The sequence below is a fragment of the Pangasianodon hypophthalmus genome, chromosome 11 (assembly GCF_027358585.1).
Source record: "Pangasianodon hypophthalmus isolate fPanHyp1 chromosome 11, fPanHyp1.pri, whole genome shotgun sequence".
NCBI lineage: Eukaryota > Metazoa > Chordata > Actinopteri > Siluriformes > Pangasiidae > Pangasianodon > Pangasianodon hypophthalmus.
Window position 1 is genome coordinate 22850089 of NC_069720.1, and position 17525 is coordinate 22867613.

General features: G+C 40.3%; 1 protein-coding gene across 3 annotated transcripts in view; it reads right to left on the minus strand.

Moving 5' to 3' along the window:
- diaph3 (diaphanous-related formin 3) overlaps positions 1-17525 on the minus strand; it is a 324811-nt gene that overhangs the window by 235774 nt on the left and 71512 nt on the right. For all 3 annotated transcript variants that reach the window (XM_053238349.1, XM_053238350.1, XM_053238348.1), the window contains one exon: positions 11988-12121. In XM_053238349.1, the coding sequence (XP_053094324.1) occupies positions 11988-12121 (134 nt within the window). The remainder of the gene's footprint in view (positions 1-11987; positions 12122-17525) is intronic.

Consider the following 17525-nt stretch of genomic DNA (forward strand, 5'->3'; position numbering starts at 1 on the left):
GGAAAAGGGCTCTGCATCAATGCAAGTACTTTCAGCGAGAAATAATCTGCAAAAGAAGAGCTAAAACGCAGGTGACTGAAAGCACTATTGGAGTTTTGGTATTCCTGTGCAGTAACCTATTCCCAAGTGACTCTGCACTAAATGACATTCGTCTATGCCACCCTCTGCATGATACTCCATTTATCATGGCATCTGTATGTGAACATATAATTCAAAGACGGAAGAATGGAGACAAGACACGTGTTGCATACTCTGCTGAAACAAAAACCTGAATCAAGAAGGAAAGCTTTAAACAATTTATCTTGCACGACTAATCAGCAAAACAACTAAGTTTATTAAGCTTTACTATTATTCAGCAGGCAGCCAAAAAGATGAGCGGATAATCTATCGGGATGCTGATGAGAAAGCGCAAGCGCACATGCTGAACGAGCCTGGGCTGAAGACATAAACATGGAGCTTCTTTAATGAGCTCCATCCGAGTTTGGCTGGATCGATAGTGCCGTGTCCAACATCAATAAAATCGAGAAGGCGAGGAGATACAGAGCTGCTTAAATCCGCATAACGAAGGGATTCTGAAATGCTTTCTGACCTTACTGATTACAAATTCCTTCATTTTTTTTAATTTAAGCGATTAGAATGGAAAAGCAGAGGTATCAGCTGAAAGAAATGACGACATGACTGTTTACAGTAAGCCATTAGGTTTGAGAACAGCACTGGTTAATTGAAATAACTCTGAAGCATGGTCTTTTCCCAAGCTTATTAAAGTATTGCTTGTCATACTCCTTTCCCATTACCATGACAAATAATCTGGAATAAAATAATAAAGAAAGAAAGAAAAAAATACTGGCAACCGCCATATGAATTTATACAAAGGCGCACACACAGCCCTGAGGCTGAGAAGTTTGAGAGGCTGCTTGCGGCGAGCCTGGGGAGAAGCCTGAGGAACCATATACAGGCCTCAGTGGCACACACATCGCATGGAGCACACACACACACACACACACACACACACACACACACACACACGAACAGTCACCGCCATTTAGGGGCGTTACGGTTTGAAATTTTCATAGCATGATAAACCATTTAAAACCACAACAGTCGGTGGTTAAAAATAAAGGAAATTTATTACTATAAAAAGTGACTTTGCATATCCTCGTATATATAACAAAAAAAAAACAAAAAGAAACACAACTGTTCAAGTATCTTAGAAAGATTTTGAACATGACTTCTCAATAAAACCTCTTACATAACCAGTATTTATCACGTTGTTATTATAAGCTGAAAAAGAGACTGTCTGCAAACTGAGCCAAAAAAAAAAAATAGCTGTTTCATTAGGCCTTTTTCTCTGATAGCCATTCTGATGATAAAGTTACAAACGTGCTAAAGAGTGGCAGCAGAGGCAGCAGAGGTAGCGTGTTTATTACTGTCTAACATCTGCTACTGTAATGAGTTATGCTGCGTTCGACTCGCAGTCACATCTTGTAATTAACAGCCTCCAACCAGTAAAAGCCAAAGAAAACACTTCTTTAACTTGAAATTCCTACTCATCAACTTGGGGTAGCTTTCTCAACTCCGAGTTCTTCCCCAGTTTACGAAGTGACGTCAAATCAACATTTTTAAATGAGTTATACTGTATATGCAAGTTTTTGCTGAAGATCAATCAACACACAGACATGTGGTTATTTATTTATTTATTTTAAATCTACTGACTATTGGACTATTGACTATACACTTTGCTGTTTGGAGGAGGAAAATATAGATCACTCATCACAGTTAGCTGGCTAGCTTGTTGCGCTGAGGTGGAAAATATTGTCATTCCAAAAAATTACTACTTACAAGGCAAGTCAAAAGCAACATTATGGTTTAGGAAGACTGCATTACGGTATTTCTATTGTAGTGAAAAACGTTTTTTTTTTTTTTATGCAGTAGACATATGTAGTAGAGAATGGTGTCCCTCCTCTTCTTGTCTGCATTTCCTCCATTTGTTTGTTGGAAGCAAATTTGTATTAATAAATGCTATTTCACCGTTTGTCCCCTTCTGCCTCATCTTTGTAATAGAAAAAAGACCAGTAATTATGGGAATTATCCCAGAGTGACAAAAAGTTTAACCACCCTGGAGCTCATTCCTAGGGAAGCTCCACTGAGGCATCAGGACCACGGACTAGCGCAGCAATCAGGAAAGGAAACACGGATTACACAGCCAAAGGGTTTTCAGTGCAGTCACGTGCCCTGAGACGAGATGTAGTATGATTCAAGGTGAGTCCAGAGGCAGAGGGTGGGAAATTTTTTGGAGAGTCACAGCTGGACATAAAAGGGATGGCACAAGTAAGGAAATTGATTTTGTTTTAAAGAAGAAAAAAAAAAAGAGAGATAGCAAAAACCAGAAATGCATTTAAATGTGTATTTTGAAAAAGGCAGCAGTGAGGCAATCAGCCGATCATAGACAGCAAGCCACACAGAGATATACACACATAACTAATATGTATCCGTTTTTGGCAGAATAAAAGAAGACATTTATGAAGCGTATCCGTGCACAGAATAAGGCTGCACCAGAAGGAATTAGCTCCTCAGCTTGAGCTTGACACTGTGCATTATGTTAGCCATGTGAGCGAGCACAACCAAATCCATCACTTTCTCTGGAACTTCCGCAAACTGCAGCTGACTCACAGCACAAACCCTGGCTGAATAACACATCTGTTTTCACACTTTATTCTGTACCAACAGGTGAAAATACATAAATAATACACATTTGCTTGAGAATGGTACAGAGAGAGACAATTTCCCTGTGTCAGTTGTGCAAGTTTTAATACTAATCAGTCACTCAGATTCACAATCACAACTGCTTAGCTGTAGAGCTGCTGAAAATAAACAGCTTTTACACTTAATTTGAGGTGCAAAATTTGCTTTTTTGGGGGGGAAAAAGTCCATGTTAGCTACCACAAATGACACTTTTACTCTACGTGAGGATGTACTTTGTGATTTCAGTTAGCACATTGTTTTTTTCTCAATATAACTCATCTGATTGTTTATCTGGAATGCAGCAATGACAATTAACAGATATAAATTACAAGTGGTAGCCAAGGGAATTCTTCAGGCTCTTGGGAGTGAATATCATCAAGTGGAGTCACTCTTCTACTCAATGGGGAAAACTCTGTTTGATAGCCCACCAACTTGTACTCATTTTCACTCAACTCTCCAAGGCCCAAACTCTCTACATTACCACTCCTCTTTTGTTTTCTTTCTTTCCTGACTTTTTAAAACTATATTAGTCATTTTGTCTCTGTAGTATCCACAGTATCTTAAGTTCATCTATTTCTCACTGCCCTCCTTTCTTCTTCTCCTCTCCTCTTCGCTCAAGTACCCTTGTCTCTCTCAATGAGCTCCATCGCTATAATTGCAGGCCTGACTCTGATGGCTTGGCAACAGCTACAGTTAAAACTGCCAGGCTCGCACTAATCAGATACAAGACCAATTAATGTTAGAAGCACCACTGATTGGGCCATCTAATGATCTAATATTATTTGTTCATCTGAATCCAACAAACAAATGCGAATAACAAAGTCACCTCTGATATCAGCTATCTCTCTCACCCTCAGGCCTCGGTGGAAATGCCTGGAAATTTGGAGGAGGGTGGAATAAAGCCCTTGTCATAGATAATGAATAGAAAAGGTGGTGAAAAGAACTGGAGAAACAGACCAGCGGCCTGAGCAGTTTGTATTCCTGCAGTGTCACAAAGTCAGAGCTTAGGCTCTCCCTGCATAGCATATTGAGTTTGTCCCAACACATGCTATTATGTTCTGACAAAATAACAAATCTGAAGCCTTAAACCTGAAGGTCAGGTTTAATATAATATCAAAAAAACAATTTCCACCTGTTTGTCAGTGCCATTTATCACAACCATGTAATACAATTATGCTTTGCGCACTGATGTCTTGGCCCATATGGTGAGCAGAGGCTGGAGCGCTGAAGCTTCACAGAGAAAGTGAGACCCCTTATCATAGTAAACTTAGGGGGGAGAGAGAGTGAGAGAGAGAGAGAGAGAGAGACAGCACTATAAGCACAAACTTAAAAATTCACACAGAGATGTGGAAGATGAGTTTAAAGAAGTAAATGAATTGGAAAGAAATTAGCTCTGATACTCGTGCTCTACTTCTGCTTAGAGCTTCTGCACTTATAATTCACCTTGTGCTGCTGTGGATGGTCCCACATCAACACACCTCCCCCAGTCACCCTTTCTTCAGTGGGCAATCTCACCTAGATACTGTAGACTCATACCTATTAACTGGTGCTGCAATTATAAAGGTTACGTTGCTCATACTGAACATCTGTTTAACACACTCAGTACTGTTTGACTTTATACAGCTGTGAAAGCATAATGATTAATAATCCCTTTATTCTGTGTCACCCAGAGGAGTCTGGTACTGCTCATGGTTCCTTCCTCATTAGGCATCTAAAAGCACTATATGGTCAAAAGTATATGGAAACCTGTCCATCACACCCATATGTAGTTCTTCCCCAAACTGTTACCACAAAGTTGGAGGCACATGATTGTCTGAAATGTCTTTATATGCTGTAGCATTACAATTTCCCTTCACTAGAACTAAGAGGCTGAAACCTGTTCCAGCATGACGATGCCCCTGTGCACAAAGCGAGCTCCATGAAGACATGGTGTGTGAAGGTTGGAGTCTAAGAACTCGAGTGTCCTGCACAGAGCCCTGACCTCAACCCCACTGAACACCTTTGGGATGAACTGGAACTGGAGACTCCTTACCCAACATCAGTGCCTGACCTCACTAATACTCTTGTAGCTGAATGAACACAAATCCACACAGCCACGCTCCAAAATCTAGTGGAAAGCTTTTCCAGAAGAGTGGAGCTTATTATAACAGCAAAGGGGACTAAATCTGCAATGGGATGTTCAAGAAGCACATATGATTGTGATGGTCAGGTGTCCACAAACTTTTGGCAATATAGCTTAAATCAACATCTGGATTTGTCACACTGTCGATTGTTAAGAGTGCTACATGCATAAAATTGAACTGAATTGAAATGAAAAGTAAACAAGAAGGAGAGACTATAATGAGTAAGGAATAACACATGACAAGCCATGCGTTTATAGAAAAATAATCCACCTCTAGTAGATTATTTTCATAGAACAGCATGGACTGATGTGTGTTATTCCACTTATACCACAGCCATTTTCCACAAGTACAATTTTTAATTTATTAATGAATGACACAATGTGCTTTTCAAACTGTTTATAGTTACATTAAATGTTATAGAGTGTCCAGGAAACAAGTTAGCTTCTGTTATCACTTATATTATAGCAGCTATAAGCCTTACCTCCTTCACCAGCCTCTCTTTTTTTTCTCGCTCAGAGTTAATAAGACCAAAAAAACTCCACTTGTCATGTGACTAAGGAACCAGAAAGCACAAATTCCCCTGTCCTGAAGACTCTCCCGTGTCAGGAAACTTACTCACTATTAGAAAGCACTGATACTCAAGATTCCTTCTATAAGTGTTAAATAAACCTTTCCTTATAGAAAGCTTCACCACATCAACAATTATATATTTTTTTCTTTGTTAAAGAACACTTTTTTAAATACATTTTTTATTAGCCTTATATTATATTGACTGTCCGCCATACAAGTACACATTGAACAAGCTCATTATTATATAAATATCATTTACGTTAGAGCCGGAACTAATGTCTGAGCTGCTGTTACAGGAAATTAATGCATGCTCTTTGATTTGAGAATTTAGCCATGCTGTAGTATAAAATGTCATTATTTATGAGTTACTGGTTCATCAACAGTCACCGGGATTGTTCATGTCAGCAAGCGTGTTGAATATTAATGTTAAATAACGCAAATGTGTCTGCCATAAACATCAATATTAAAATGTGAATTTCTGTTGTTGGAAACCGTAAAGAGAAAAATTACAGCCAGTTTCGTAATGCAGAGCAATGGATTGTTTTCATAATTTTTTTCCCCATTTCATTTTCCTGCACTTATCCCTTTCTTTATATTTTCTTTAGGCACCAGGAGAGTGTGGGAAAGAGAAATAAAAAAAACTAAGGAGAGTGGAAGTGAGAGAGAGTTAGTTCGACGGGGTGTGAAAGGCAGCATGTGGGTGCAGGCTGGATCCCCTGAGGGCAGAACATGGGCAGCTGCTCTCTGGGGAAAAACCCGCAGGGACAGTAAGCGCTATTGAGAGTGACAGGCCCACAGACATGCCACGCCACAGCAACACCACTGAAGCGGCTTCTTCTACTCCATAGCCACAGCATTTCACAGAGCCGGAGTTTCCAAAGATCACATAGATCCTCTCAGAAAAGGGTGCAGGATTTGATTTAGGGACAAAATAAGTAGAACTTGACAATGGTGTCGGCAGGGATGCTGCCAACAAGTCTAGTCCTTCTTGTTACTAATTTGAATGCTTCAAATAGCCTTAAAATATATGCCAAACAGGAAGAAAGCTATTGGGAAAAGAAAAAAAAAGAAAAAGAAAAAAAAACACTGTTGCAGATGTTTAACCTTGCTGTGACCTTGACCCTGTTTGGATCATTTCCAAAACTGCACTCTGGTACTGGAGATCTTTGTGAGTGGAGACTCTCCTCAATACGGCCTGGAGGCGGAAATCAGGAAAGGTATGAGAAGAAAAAGTTACCATTTAACAATCCAGTAATATTGGTAATATTGACTGGTAATATTATTATTACGCCCTCCTGCACTCTCCTAGAAGCGGAAATGGTGGAAATACTCGTTTTCCAGTCTCTTATAGGCTACCGGTTCTGGATAATTAAATCGTTAACCGTTTACATTTTAAAATGGAAAATCACAATGAGGGAGAAATCGATATCACACAAGCCTAACTGGGATAAAGCGGTTCCTCCACTGGGAGTGAACAAAAATAAACCAGTTATCTGACCCCAGACAAGTCCAGAATCAGTTCAGGCCACGTGTGAAAACAGCCATCAACTAAGAACGCAACCCTCGTGTCATAACACACATTGTTTGCGTGTGATTTCACTGATTGGCAATTATCACTCACTTTCTACCAAGTTAGATTTGCTCTCGTCTCTTCAATAACAAAATAGCAAAGAGACACACACAAAAACAGGCAGATCCTCTGGCTAGCGTTCAAGCACAGTGAGGTGTGAGAAATACTGAGAATCTTGTCACACTGCTGTCTCACACAACACTTAAACACTGTTATGCTAAATACAAAAGTGCCATAACACCCTATTTATAGCCAACATGTTAAACACTTTAGAAACATTCGCCTGTCCCGTCACTAACAGGCCTTTAAGAAGCTGGAGTAGTGTTAGAGAAAGTATATGAGAGGGGAGGAATCGATGACGACCACAAAAATGATTGAAAAAACACATTTGTGTAGACAGGTCTTGTCTTTGTCAGGAAAACAACGAGCTTTATTGGGCCCTGGGAAAATTACCCACTTTACATTCCGTCATACTCGGCAGGGCAGAGCACATCTGATACCAAGGTAAAAGGGGAAAATGAGGAAGTATGCACAGCATGAGAGAGTGGGAGGAAGAGGGGGAAAATGGAGTGCAGTAGAAAGAAAAGGGAAAGATGGAAAAACAAAGAAAGTGAGAATGGCTGCCTTGTTCTGGACTTCTGCACATGTTAATGCCGTTCTTGTTCTGGACTGCTCAAGGAGAGAGTTTCTCTACAATGCCAGGAGACAGTTTCATTTCTTTTGTACAGATTTTGCATTCTGACTGTGATAAATCGACTGTGATAAATCAACTGAGACCCTCCTTGTTAATTTAGCAATATGGTGATAATTGGTTTGGATTTTAATTGTAGTACTGGGAAAATAATCCAGCATTGTCTGTGAAAATCAAACAAGGAGCAGAGGCGGAGATTACACCCCCAACACCTCAGTGCAAATGACAAGAGTGATACATACCCTGCATTTCGATAGGAATCTATACCGCTCTAGCTGGTAACCTTTAAGAAAACATCAGCATGAATTCCCGTCCGGGGAAATCCACTTGTAATATTACTGAGCAAGATGCAATCGCATTGCTTCAACTTCCAATTCAGCGCATTGAACGCTAGGACTGAAGCAATCATTGGCGATATTGTTTCTTTGCCCAATCTGTTTCATGAGTAGTGAGAGGTCTGCTGTCATTTAAAAGCCATCCTGAAGAGGAGATGGTGCTCTAATCTAGGAGAAGGAGTGAAAGATTGGAGAAAAGGTCGTCATCCATTCAGTTGGCCCAGTCCTCGTTAGGTGCAACATATTCAATATTTAACCAGTCATGACCAGTGGAGCACAATGAAGCCAGCCAAATCAGAACAGGTGTCTTTTCAAAACCATTTTGCATTCTGCTCTGTGAATGAGGATGAACTTCTGAACTGATACTAAAAAATGTGAGATGGTGAGACCAAGGAGTGGGGGAGAAATCAATGTCACTCATGGTAACATGGGCAGGTATTGGAAACATCACTCACTAGACCAATCAGACACTTTGACTGAGCGGAAAAGAGGAATATAGAAATAAATTATACATCTTCTGCACCTTGGTCATGGTCCAATGCCAAAATACCCTCTGTCTAAGGACAGAGAGAGAGAGACACAGGACGAAGGGAGGGTGTGTGTGTGTGTGTGTGTGTGTGTGTGTGTGTGTGGAGGTGAGGAGAGGAGAGGAGAGGAGAGGAGAGGAGAAAGGAATAGACAGACAGAAAAAGACAAAGAAATATGTTCCAGCACAAGTCAAACAAGAGACAGCTGAGCTTTGCTGGCCACCAACGTGCAGGCTCACAGGAAAAGGGAGAAGAAAAAAAAAGAAATCTGTTAAGTTTATTATAATAATCATTACCTGTTTATGAGACAACGTATATATTCCCCTGAGTAAAACACGTCCCCACAAACTTTACGATTCCACAAACATTATGATGCGTTTCAAGTCTGAAATAAGAAAATTCAGCATCAGATGGCGCGATCATCACCTTGGCAAGCAGGCAGTTAAACGCATGGTTTGACATTGATGAGGTGCTATATTCTTGCTGTCATAGCTGTCAAAATTTTAAATTGGGACATGGGAGAGATTAGGGTTTATAATGCATGTGTCACAAGGTGGAACCAAGTCAGGAAAGATGTATCCAGCATCAAAAATATAAATAAAAAATCAAATACATACTTCTGCTTGAAGGGCAGAAGGTGCTAGTCTATTTAAACTGCAGTATTTGAATGTGGCTTAAATTTTGTGGCAGTGTGGAAAAAAAGAAATGCAGAAAAGGCAGCCTTTTTCCTTCCCAATGCGACACTGCACAAGAAGTCTTGAAGTTGAAGCCTTCATCATAATAGAAGGGCCTTGTAGGGGTGCATTCCATATATCTACCAGTGTACATCACTGCCAGCACTTTCATTTAAATATAATTCTGAAAAGAATGTTAAAAATGAAAAGGTGAACTTGCATTAAATAAAACTTTGCTTTTGAACTATAACACTAATGAGAAATCTGGTCTGTAGGTCTCTTCCCTTGCAAACACATAATAGATGTGCATGAGAGACTAGTAAACTAAAAAAGTAAACTAGTCTCACAAACCAGACTTTGAGCAACCAGTAAAAATTGGGGCAGTTCACCAAAAAAAAAAAAAAAAAAAAAAACATGGCCAAGAACTGTCACAGAAAGAGGGATTTTGACTGACACGGCAGATGTTACATACCTTTTCACGTAAGCTGTCAGAAAACATGACTCTCTCATTTACTCAACTTTTAATAACAGGATTTCGTGAATTGTTTTTTTCCCCATTGCAGTAATTATATTTTGCTATGAAAAGCTCACAATAAGAAGAGCACAGCTGTTCAGAATGCAACTTTTAAGAGGCTGAAGGCCAGAAAAATGCACAAAAGCTATCAGATGCTCTTTGGCCCATGGCCGTAGTGTCTGAAGCTGAGACTGAGAAGTAAATTTTAGCTCAACATGTGTAGCCACAAAGACAGAACCATTCAAACTAACTGGAGCTGGTTGAGCAGCATGAGGGCCACATTTAGATAATAAACAATAGATAGATTGTGGCCAAAAGGACAGCTGAGCAATCACAAATCTTAACATTACAGCATACTAAGACATTCCAGACAGTTGTGTGCCTCCAACTTTGTGGCAAAAGTTTGGGTAAGGCCAACAAAAATGGGTGATCATGGTCAAGCATCCACATACTTTTGGCCACACAGTGTATAGAGGAGGACGCTGGTACATTTCACACACAAATGTCAAATGGCCACAGGGCTCCTTCTGTCTCTCCAGGCTATATGCTAAAACTGGTGGCAGAATTTGGTCATGATTGCTATACAAATGATTAGTGTCCAGGAGTTCCCTTCTTGTCGTTTTCCACACTGCAGTCTATGCAAACCCATTATTAAAGTCTCAAAGATACGGAAAAGGCTGGAAAACTGCTGCAAATGTGCCCCCTCCCCAAACCAAAAATATATTAGCCCATTTTAACACATTCATGTTGAGAGAGATTTTGTGCAACTCAAGAGTCAAGTGTGACAATATTTAGAGCTGGATGTCGTCGCTGTGAGATGAATAACAAGCAAGCGAACTAAATGAACTCTGTCTCTAGGACACTGCGGACTTTAATCAGCAGACGGGACAGAAATAAAGTGGATTAATCAAAAGAGCAGCGCCAGCTTCGCATCGCTATAGTGGCACTAGAAGCCGGACAGCGCATGCTAAAACCGAGATTGGATTGCTGAACTGTTTAGTGAAGTTTTTTAACCTTGCGAATGGAACAAAACGGGGAGGCACGCAGAGCAGGAGTAATAGCTGATCTCCAAAACCACAATGCAAGGCTGGCCTTGCTCGCTGATTGTGTATCACTTAGCCGGCCACGCTCTCAGACGGAACGTGCCCAAACACCAAAAGGAGTGCTAATAGAAATCATGACATTTCATGAATTACTCCAATAATGGATGCAGAGAGGATGAAAGCAGTTTGACTCCTCTAACCTTAGTCTAAGGATGACCAATGCTGGCCGTCAAAATTGGGCACGGTGCTTAGTGTACTCAGCCAAATTAACTTAAAATGAATGTAATAATTTTATCTATACAAACACATGCAGTGCACACAGCTGCTGTGCCTAATGGATTTCCGTGATCAAAGTTGCTGAAATACCTTATATAACAAAAGACTCTGAACATCGTGAGGAGCACAAAAAAGGATTGAAGCCTGCTTTCACATACATAGAAATTTCCATTTGGTATTATACTTTAAGTCATTTGTTAACTAATTGAAAAAATTTTTAATGGATATTTTTTAATGAAACTTTTAATGAATTGTTTTAAACAGCAGCATGGAGAACAGGAGTCATCAACAGAAACACAAGACATGAGACCACTGACAACAGACCATAAGAAATGTACACCTGTTTTTTTGTTGTTTTTTTATTTTGTTTGTTGTTACTGTTTTTTTGTAACTTATTCTTTCTTTGTCCCCTGGAGCCCAAACCTACCAAACATCCCTCTGCGCAAATTGGATCTTAAAAACAAGTTTTCGTTTAAGGTGGTTTTAATCATCAAAAAAAAGTGTAATTATTTCAGTATTAATCACCCCACCTCATGGAGGAGCTTGGTTGATGTTTGTGGTACGAATGTGGGCAAACAGCAGGAGAGCCTGCCATGATCGGCATCAAACAATTATGAGGCAGGAGAGAGAAACTCCAGCATCGCACCCATCTGCAGTACATATTAATTTTTCACAGCATGCAGTGCTGCCGTAAGCTAACGCCATAGAATTCGGCACAGGAGTTATATTAGCCAAATGTCAAAGAAGGTGGGTCAGAGAAGGTGGAAAGGGCAGTGTGTGTGTGTGTGTGTGTGTGTGTGTGTCTGTGTATGTGTACATGTTCTGAAACATCAAACCACGGAATAACACTAATAGTCTAAAGCAAGACGTAAGGACAGAACGGCAGGTGTGTGGGTGTGTGTGCGTGTGTGTGCGTGTGTACCTGACTGGATTGCTGGTGAGAGAGACTCTGAGGGAATCCAGGCAGGCAAACAGCCTCTCATCAGTCGCTCCACTTTTCAGTTCACTGAGAAACTCCTGAGGAGATATCTGATGGCGGCTGCTCTTCAGACTGCCCTGAGAGAGAGAGAGAGAGAGAGAGAGAGAGAGAGAATGAGAGATTTATAAAAGGAGATTTGTGATTAGTCATAGATTTGTGCTTTAATTTGTCTCTTTATGATCTAAACCTGTCATTTTAACATATAACGTTGTTCACACAATACTTTCCCACCATCCCAAGTTCTAACCTTCACTACACGGCATAAACCACACACTGTTCTTCTGACAGGATCCTCATTTCACTTTTTTTTTTGGCCAACCGTATGTGGTGTGGTTACACCATTAATCACCAAATCAGCCTAGAAATGATTGTAGATGAGGTAAATAAGTGAAAAGTGCAGAGAAGTGACACTGCCTACAAAGCAGATCAGAACGATGTGGGGGGGACGGACGACAGATTGTCTCAATTCTAACTGTAAATGATTAAGAGATAAGAACACACTGACGAGTTCAAAAGAGCAGACCAAAAGAATAAATGATAAAAAGCAAAAATATGATGAAAGGCTCTGAACAGTTTAAAAAAAGAAAACATTAAGCACATTCGATTCAAATACTATCAATGAGTACAATACACCAGTCCCATGACCCTGTCACCTCAGAAGGATTTCTATAAGACAGAAATTTCTATTAAGCCTCAAATGATTTAATACAATTTAATATTAATTTCTTAAATTTTTTATGGTTCTGGCATAGTCTTAAGGATAAATTAGATAAAGATTAGTCACTATGTCACAGTGGCATGTCAAACACAACTTATGATAGCCTTTGTATAGAAAATTAGATAGAAGTGCCGGATTATTATTCATATTACAATCCAAATAATTCAGTAACAAACATTTAAGAAAAACATTTTGTACTTTCTGTTTCTACAGTAGCGTATTATAGATAATCTGTGCTTATGTCAACTAAATGAGACACCCAAACTAATGTAACGTTCCAGTATTCCGTTACTGAAGTGAGAACTGGGAGGAAACGGAAGGTGCACAACGCAGTGGACCAGCCTGAGTCAAAGCTACAGCAGAGAGCTCTGGTGGGGACAAGGGCAACCGGCCGAGCTTTAAAACAACCCACTATGACCAAGCCCAGGGCAAGGCACCAACTGGTCAAGGAGGTAAGAGCCAGGGTTGAGGAGGTACGTGCAAGCCAGTTGGTGGGTATGTGCCAACAAGGTACATGGACAAGATGGGACCAGGCATTAGATCAGATCTCCTTTTCCGAGGTGTGGCAGGCTGAGCCTTTCCACATTAAGTTCCTTATCCAGTCCATCTCTGAAGTCCTACCAAGTCCATCCAACCTCTTCAGCTGGGGAAGTCTGAATCGCCAGCATGTCCCTTGTGCCTCAGAAGAGGAACAGTAGAGCACATTCTCAGCTGCTGCCCCAAAGCTCAGGGTGAAAGTCACTACCATTGGCAGCATGACCAGGTGCTGAAGACAATTGATGAGACCATCTGCAGTGCCAGAGACCAGTGCGATTGAAACCAGCAAGGCAGGCAATTGACTTCGTCACAGCAGGAGAGAAGGCCCAGCCCCAGCCCCAGCCCCAGCCCCCGCCAAAGGCAGCAGCAGGGCTCTTTGGAACAGCGTATGACTGGCAAATGAGGGTGGACCTGGGGAAGCAGCTCCAATTCCCAGAGAACATCACAGAGACCACCCTGAAAGCAGACACAGTGTTGTTTTCGGAAACATCACTGGGAGCATGCTACTTAGATAAGGCCAGGATGTGTGCTGGAGTCATGCTTTAATGCATGGGCAGTTATGGTTGTTTCAGGTAGACACATCTGTGAGGCGAAATCCACATGGAACGTATGACATTGAGCATTTGACATGTTGGCAAGGATGAAGGATGAGCGGGGTAATTTGTAGAATATAAGCTACTTGGACACAACTCAGGGCCTGATCACCCCCAGCTAGGTCGCCTGGGCGAAGGTGTCTGATGTTGAAAGACCCAAAACACCCGATGACCTCAGTGCATCATCAAACATACAGTTTTTTTGTTTTGTTTTATTTTTTTACTGGTTCTGCCTTCTTCTTTGCAACTACGTGTCTTACCTAATTTGATCAATTCTGACCAGGCAAATTCATAATAAAGGCAAAATAAACAGATGCTAGCTCTCTCACTATCTGAAACACTCTAAAGCTAAATAAATTTTGCTTGTTGTGTGTACCTGGGGTGAATCATTTGGAATCAGCTCCAAAGCTTAGATTTCAATTCCTGAAATCAGTCAATCAACTCTTTTTTTGGGATTGACTTTGATATGAACCAAAAGCAGGATGGAGACTTGACACAAACATTTATTAAAATATATAGTGTGTATGCCATGAAACATTATGCTACTGTGCAACAATGCATAATGCAAGAGTTGTGTTTTGAAGTGAGAAACCTTAACACTCATTTGAGACCATGTTCAGTCATTTTCAACCCATCAGGAGGTCATACAAACTACCAACTTTCTGACTGAAGTAACAACAATGTTTTCACTCTCCTTGTTAAGGTGGAATTAAAGTAATAGACCTATATTAACCAAACACGTATGTAAACACGCAGTGAGACACAGGGCCAGCTTAGACACGCTGTTATGGTCTTCACGGAGCCTGCACTCTAATGAGGAATGTGATGATGCGTGATTTGTACAAGCAGATGTATTCTTTTTTCCTTGTAAAGGATTGCTTTATCTATAGAAGCACTGGCCAGGAACAAATTACTTTGTTTTCTGCTTTACAGGGAGAAATTATATTTCCCATAAAAATAGAAATGCAAACCTTCAACGTGCATGGAAAACAGAACGTGAAATTATCGCAGAAGCGTCCCCTCTCCCAGGTTTCTCTACATGACACGTTTTACACACACACACTTCTTTTTAGAAGATGTTACACAGAGAATTGCTTCAGATTTTATATAGTGTAATGACCTTATGAGCATTCTTAAAACAGAAAGGAGAAAGAGAAGGTGGTGTATTTCTTGAGGGATTTCCAGGGGAGGACTATAAATGAATAAATATTCCAGTGTAGCAGTGGGTCAGGGGGGTGGGGAATAAGTGAACTTGAGTGAGAAAAAGCTCACGTCACAGTGGCACACAGGCGGCATTTTTTGTAGATGTGATCTGCTAAACTGAACTGAGGGGCAAACTGAGACAAAGACGTGAAGTATTCTGGATATGTGGACTGATGAACAAAAAAAGAGAAAAACACTGGTAGTAACTTCTATTAGGGCTGCAACAACTAATAAAAATAATATTAAATAATAATTTTAAAAATGTAATAATAAAAATAGATGACAACAAATTTCATTATCGATTAATCGGACTGTGTTATGAAGCACGCTTTGGCACGAGACTTTACTTCGTTTAGACTAAAAACACATTTGATGAAATTGGCCTCATTACATAACACAACAAATGAAAGAGTTTTACAAGCATGTCCCTCAGCCAATTTTCTTTTTTTTGCGCTTTAGTTTGTTTTGGTTAATTATGGCAGTGTGAAACCAAATCAAACCAAACAGCAAACAAGACGTATCAATTTTGCTCTGACTGGGCCTCAGAAAACTGATTGGTGTGAAAGCACCCTAAGAGCTAACGTGATTTAGGACTGTGAAATATTACTACAGTATATTAGTATAGCATTGGTTCTTAGAATTTCTGCCTCTTGTCACTAATTGTTTATTTTTGGCTTGTGCTCCCTTTCCATTTTATTCCTACCTGCAAATGTTCTCCCTTTAAAGCAAGAGCATACGAGTAAGTAAAAGGTGAACACATTCATCCGTTCTAAGCAGGCCATTTCACCACAGGACCGGTCAGCTCCATCCTTTAGCATAATGCACTTGCCTGTGAGCCATTCCCTCCACCACCTACACCATGGGAGACTGAGGTCTTAATCACTAGGTACATGAGGTGCAGCTGCTCCCAACAAAATAATAACTCTACACTTGAATCTTTCTTTCTCCCTGGCTCTTGCATTATACTCCCTCTCTCTCTCTCTAGGATTTCCTCTGTCATCTCTTTCCTTTTTAGCAAACATAGAACTTGTTTGTCACCATAGTGACTGCTTTTGTGACAATAGGGAAGCAAACATTTGTGTTTTTCTTTTTGGTCCACCTTCTCTCCCCCCCCCCCCCTATGTTCCTATGTTTATTTCCCCTCTAGCAGATGATAGCAGCTATGCTGGAGGATAAGCCCACAAAACAAGCCCTGTTTAAAAACAGCTGAAATATATTTTCTGTTTTCACACCATGCTTATAAATCAAAGCACAAAATTCTAATCCACATAACTTTGAAAGACATTTGACCAAAAAAAAAAAAAAAAAAAAAAAAAAAAAAAAAAAACTCTTTTTTTCCCATTACACTCACAGGTTTTCCACTAGCCTACTTAGCCTCATACCTGACTGTCCTATATCATTCAGATCATCCAGCACAGAGCTCTTATACAGTTATTCCCAATATTTTTAACAAAGCAGACCTAACCACAGCCCACACCGTTTATAATACACCAGTGTGTGGGTGGAGCAGGGAAAGCAAGTTCAGAATAAAGTTGTCCTTGAGTTGTAGGTGTTGTTGACCTGTCAATGTTTTTGGCTATATTAGAAGAAATATTGTATGTTTCTGGTGTTGCGTCACTGACATCTTGCCTGTGGCTGATAGCGTAATGGTGGAGGATGGATAAATGGTGAAAATGGGCAGAGGGACATTATTCCATGGTGTTCCTCTCAAGTAAGTGATGGAAAAAATAAGATCACCAGCTCTTTGAAGCTGGCTTCCAACACAACAACCACACTCCCACACCTGCATGCTGGACACCTGCTAATTCACAATCTGTTTTACAGTCAGAAATATGGCTGAACTGTCGTAATATCACGGTACTGAATTTTGGTGGGGCCCCCATTCCCCTGACTGCATGATGCTGTGTTGCGTCAGTGCACTATGATGTGCACGGATAGTATATCTAATGTGTTTGGAAAAAAAAGAGGCAGAGTTTGTGTGAATGAGTATTTAGAGAGATCAAGAAGTGCTACTGTGTTTGTTTTTGTTTGTTAAATAACCTCTCTGTCACGGTGTTGCGGTCCAAACACTGTACTCCACTAAATTAACACAACCGTGCCTCCTCAAACATGTGCAATCATCTTAAATATTCGAGTCAGTTTTATTTAGGTAACATTTTTAACAATAGACATTGCCACAAAGCAGCCTTAAAGAACTCAGGAAAGATTTAGCTCCCCAGTGAGCAAGCCTGAGGAGACAGTGGCAAAAAGAAAACTCTCAGAGACTGCATGACGAAATCATGAAAGGAACAAGAGTCAGAAGGGAACCCATCTTCTTCTGGGTGACAGCGGATAGTGGGATTATACAGTACTAAAAGTTTTATGTATAGCACAACAGAGTCATCATCATCATCATGATTCAACTCAATTAATTTTGAAGTCATTTCATTA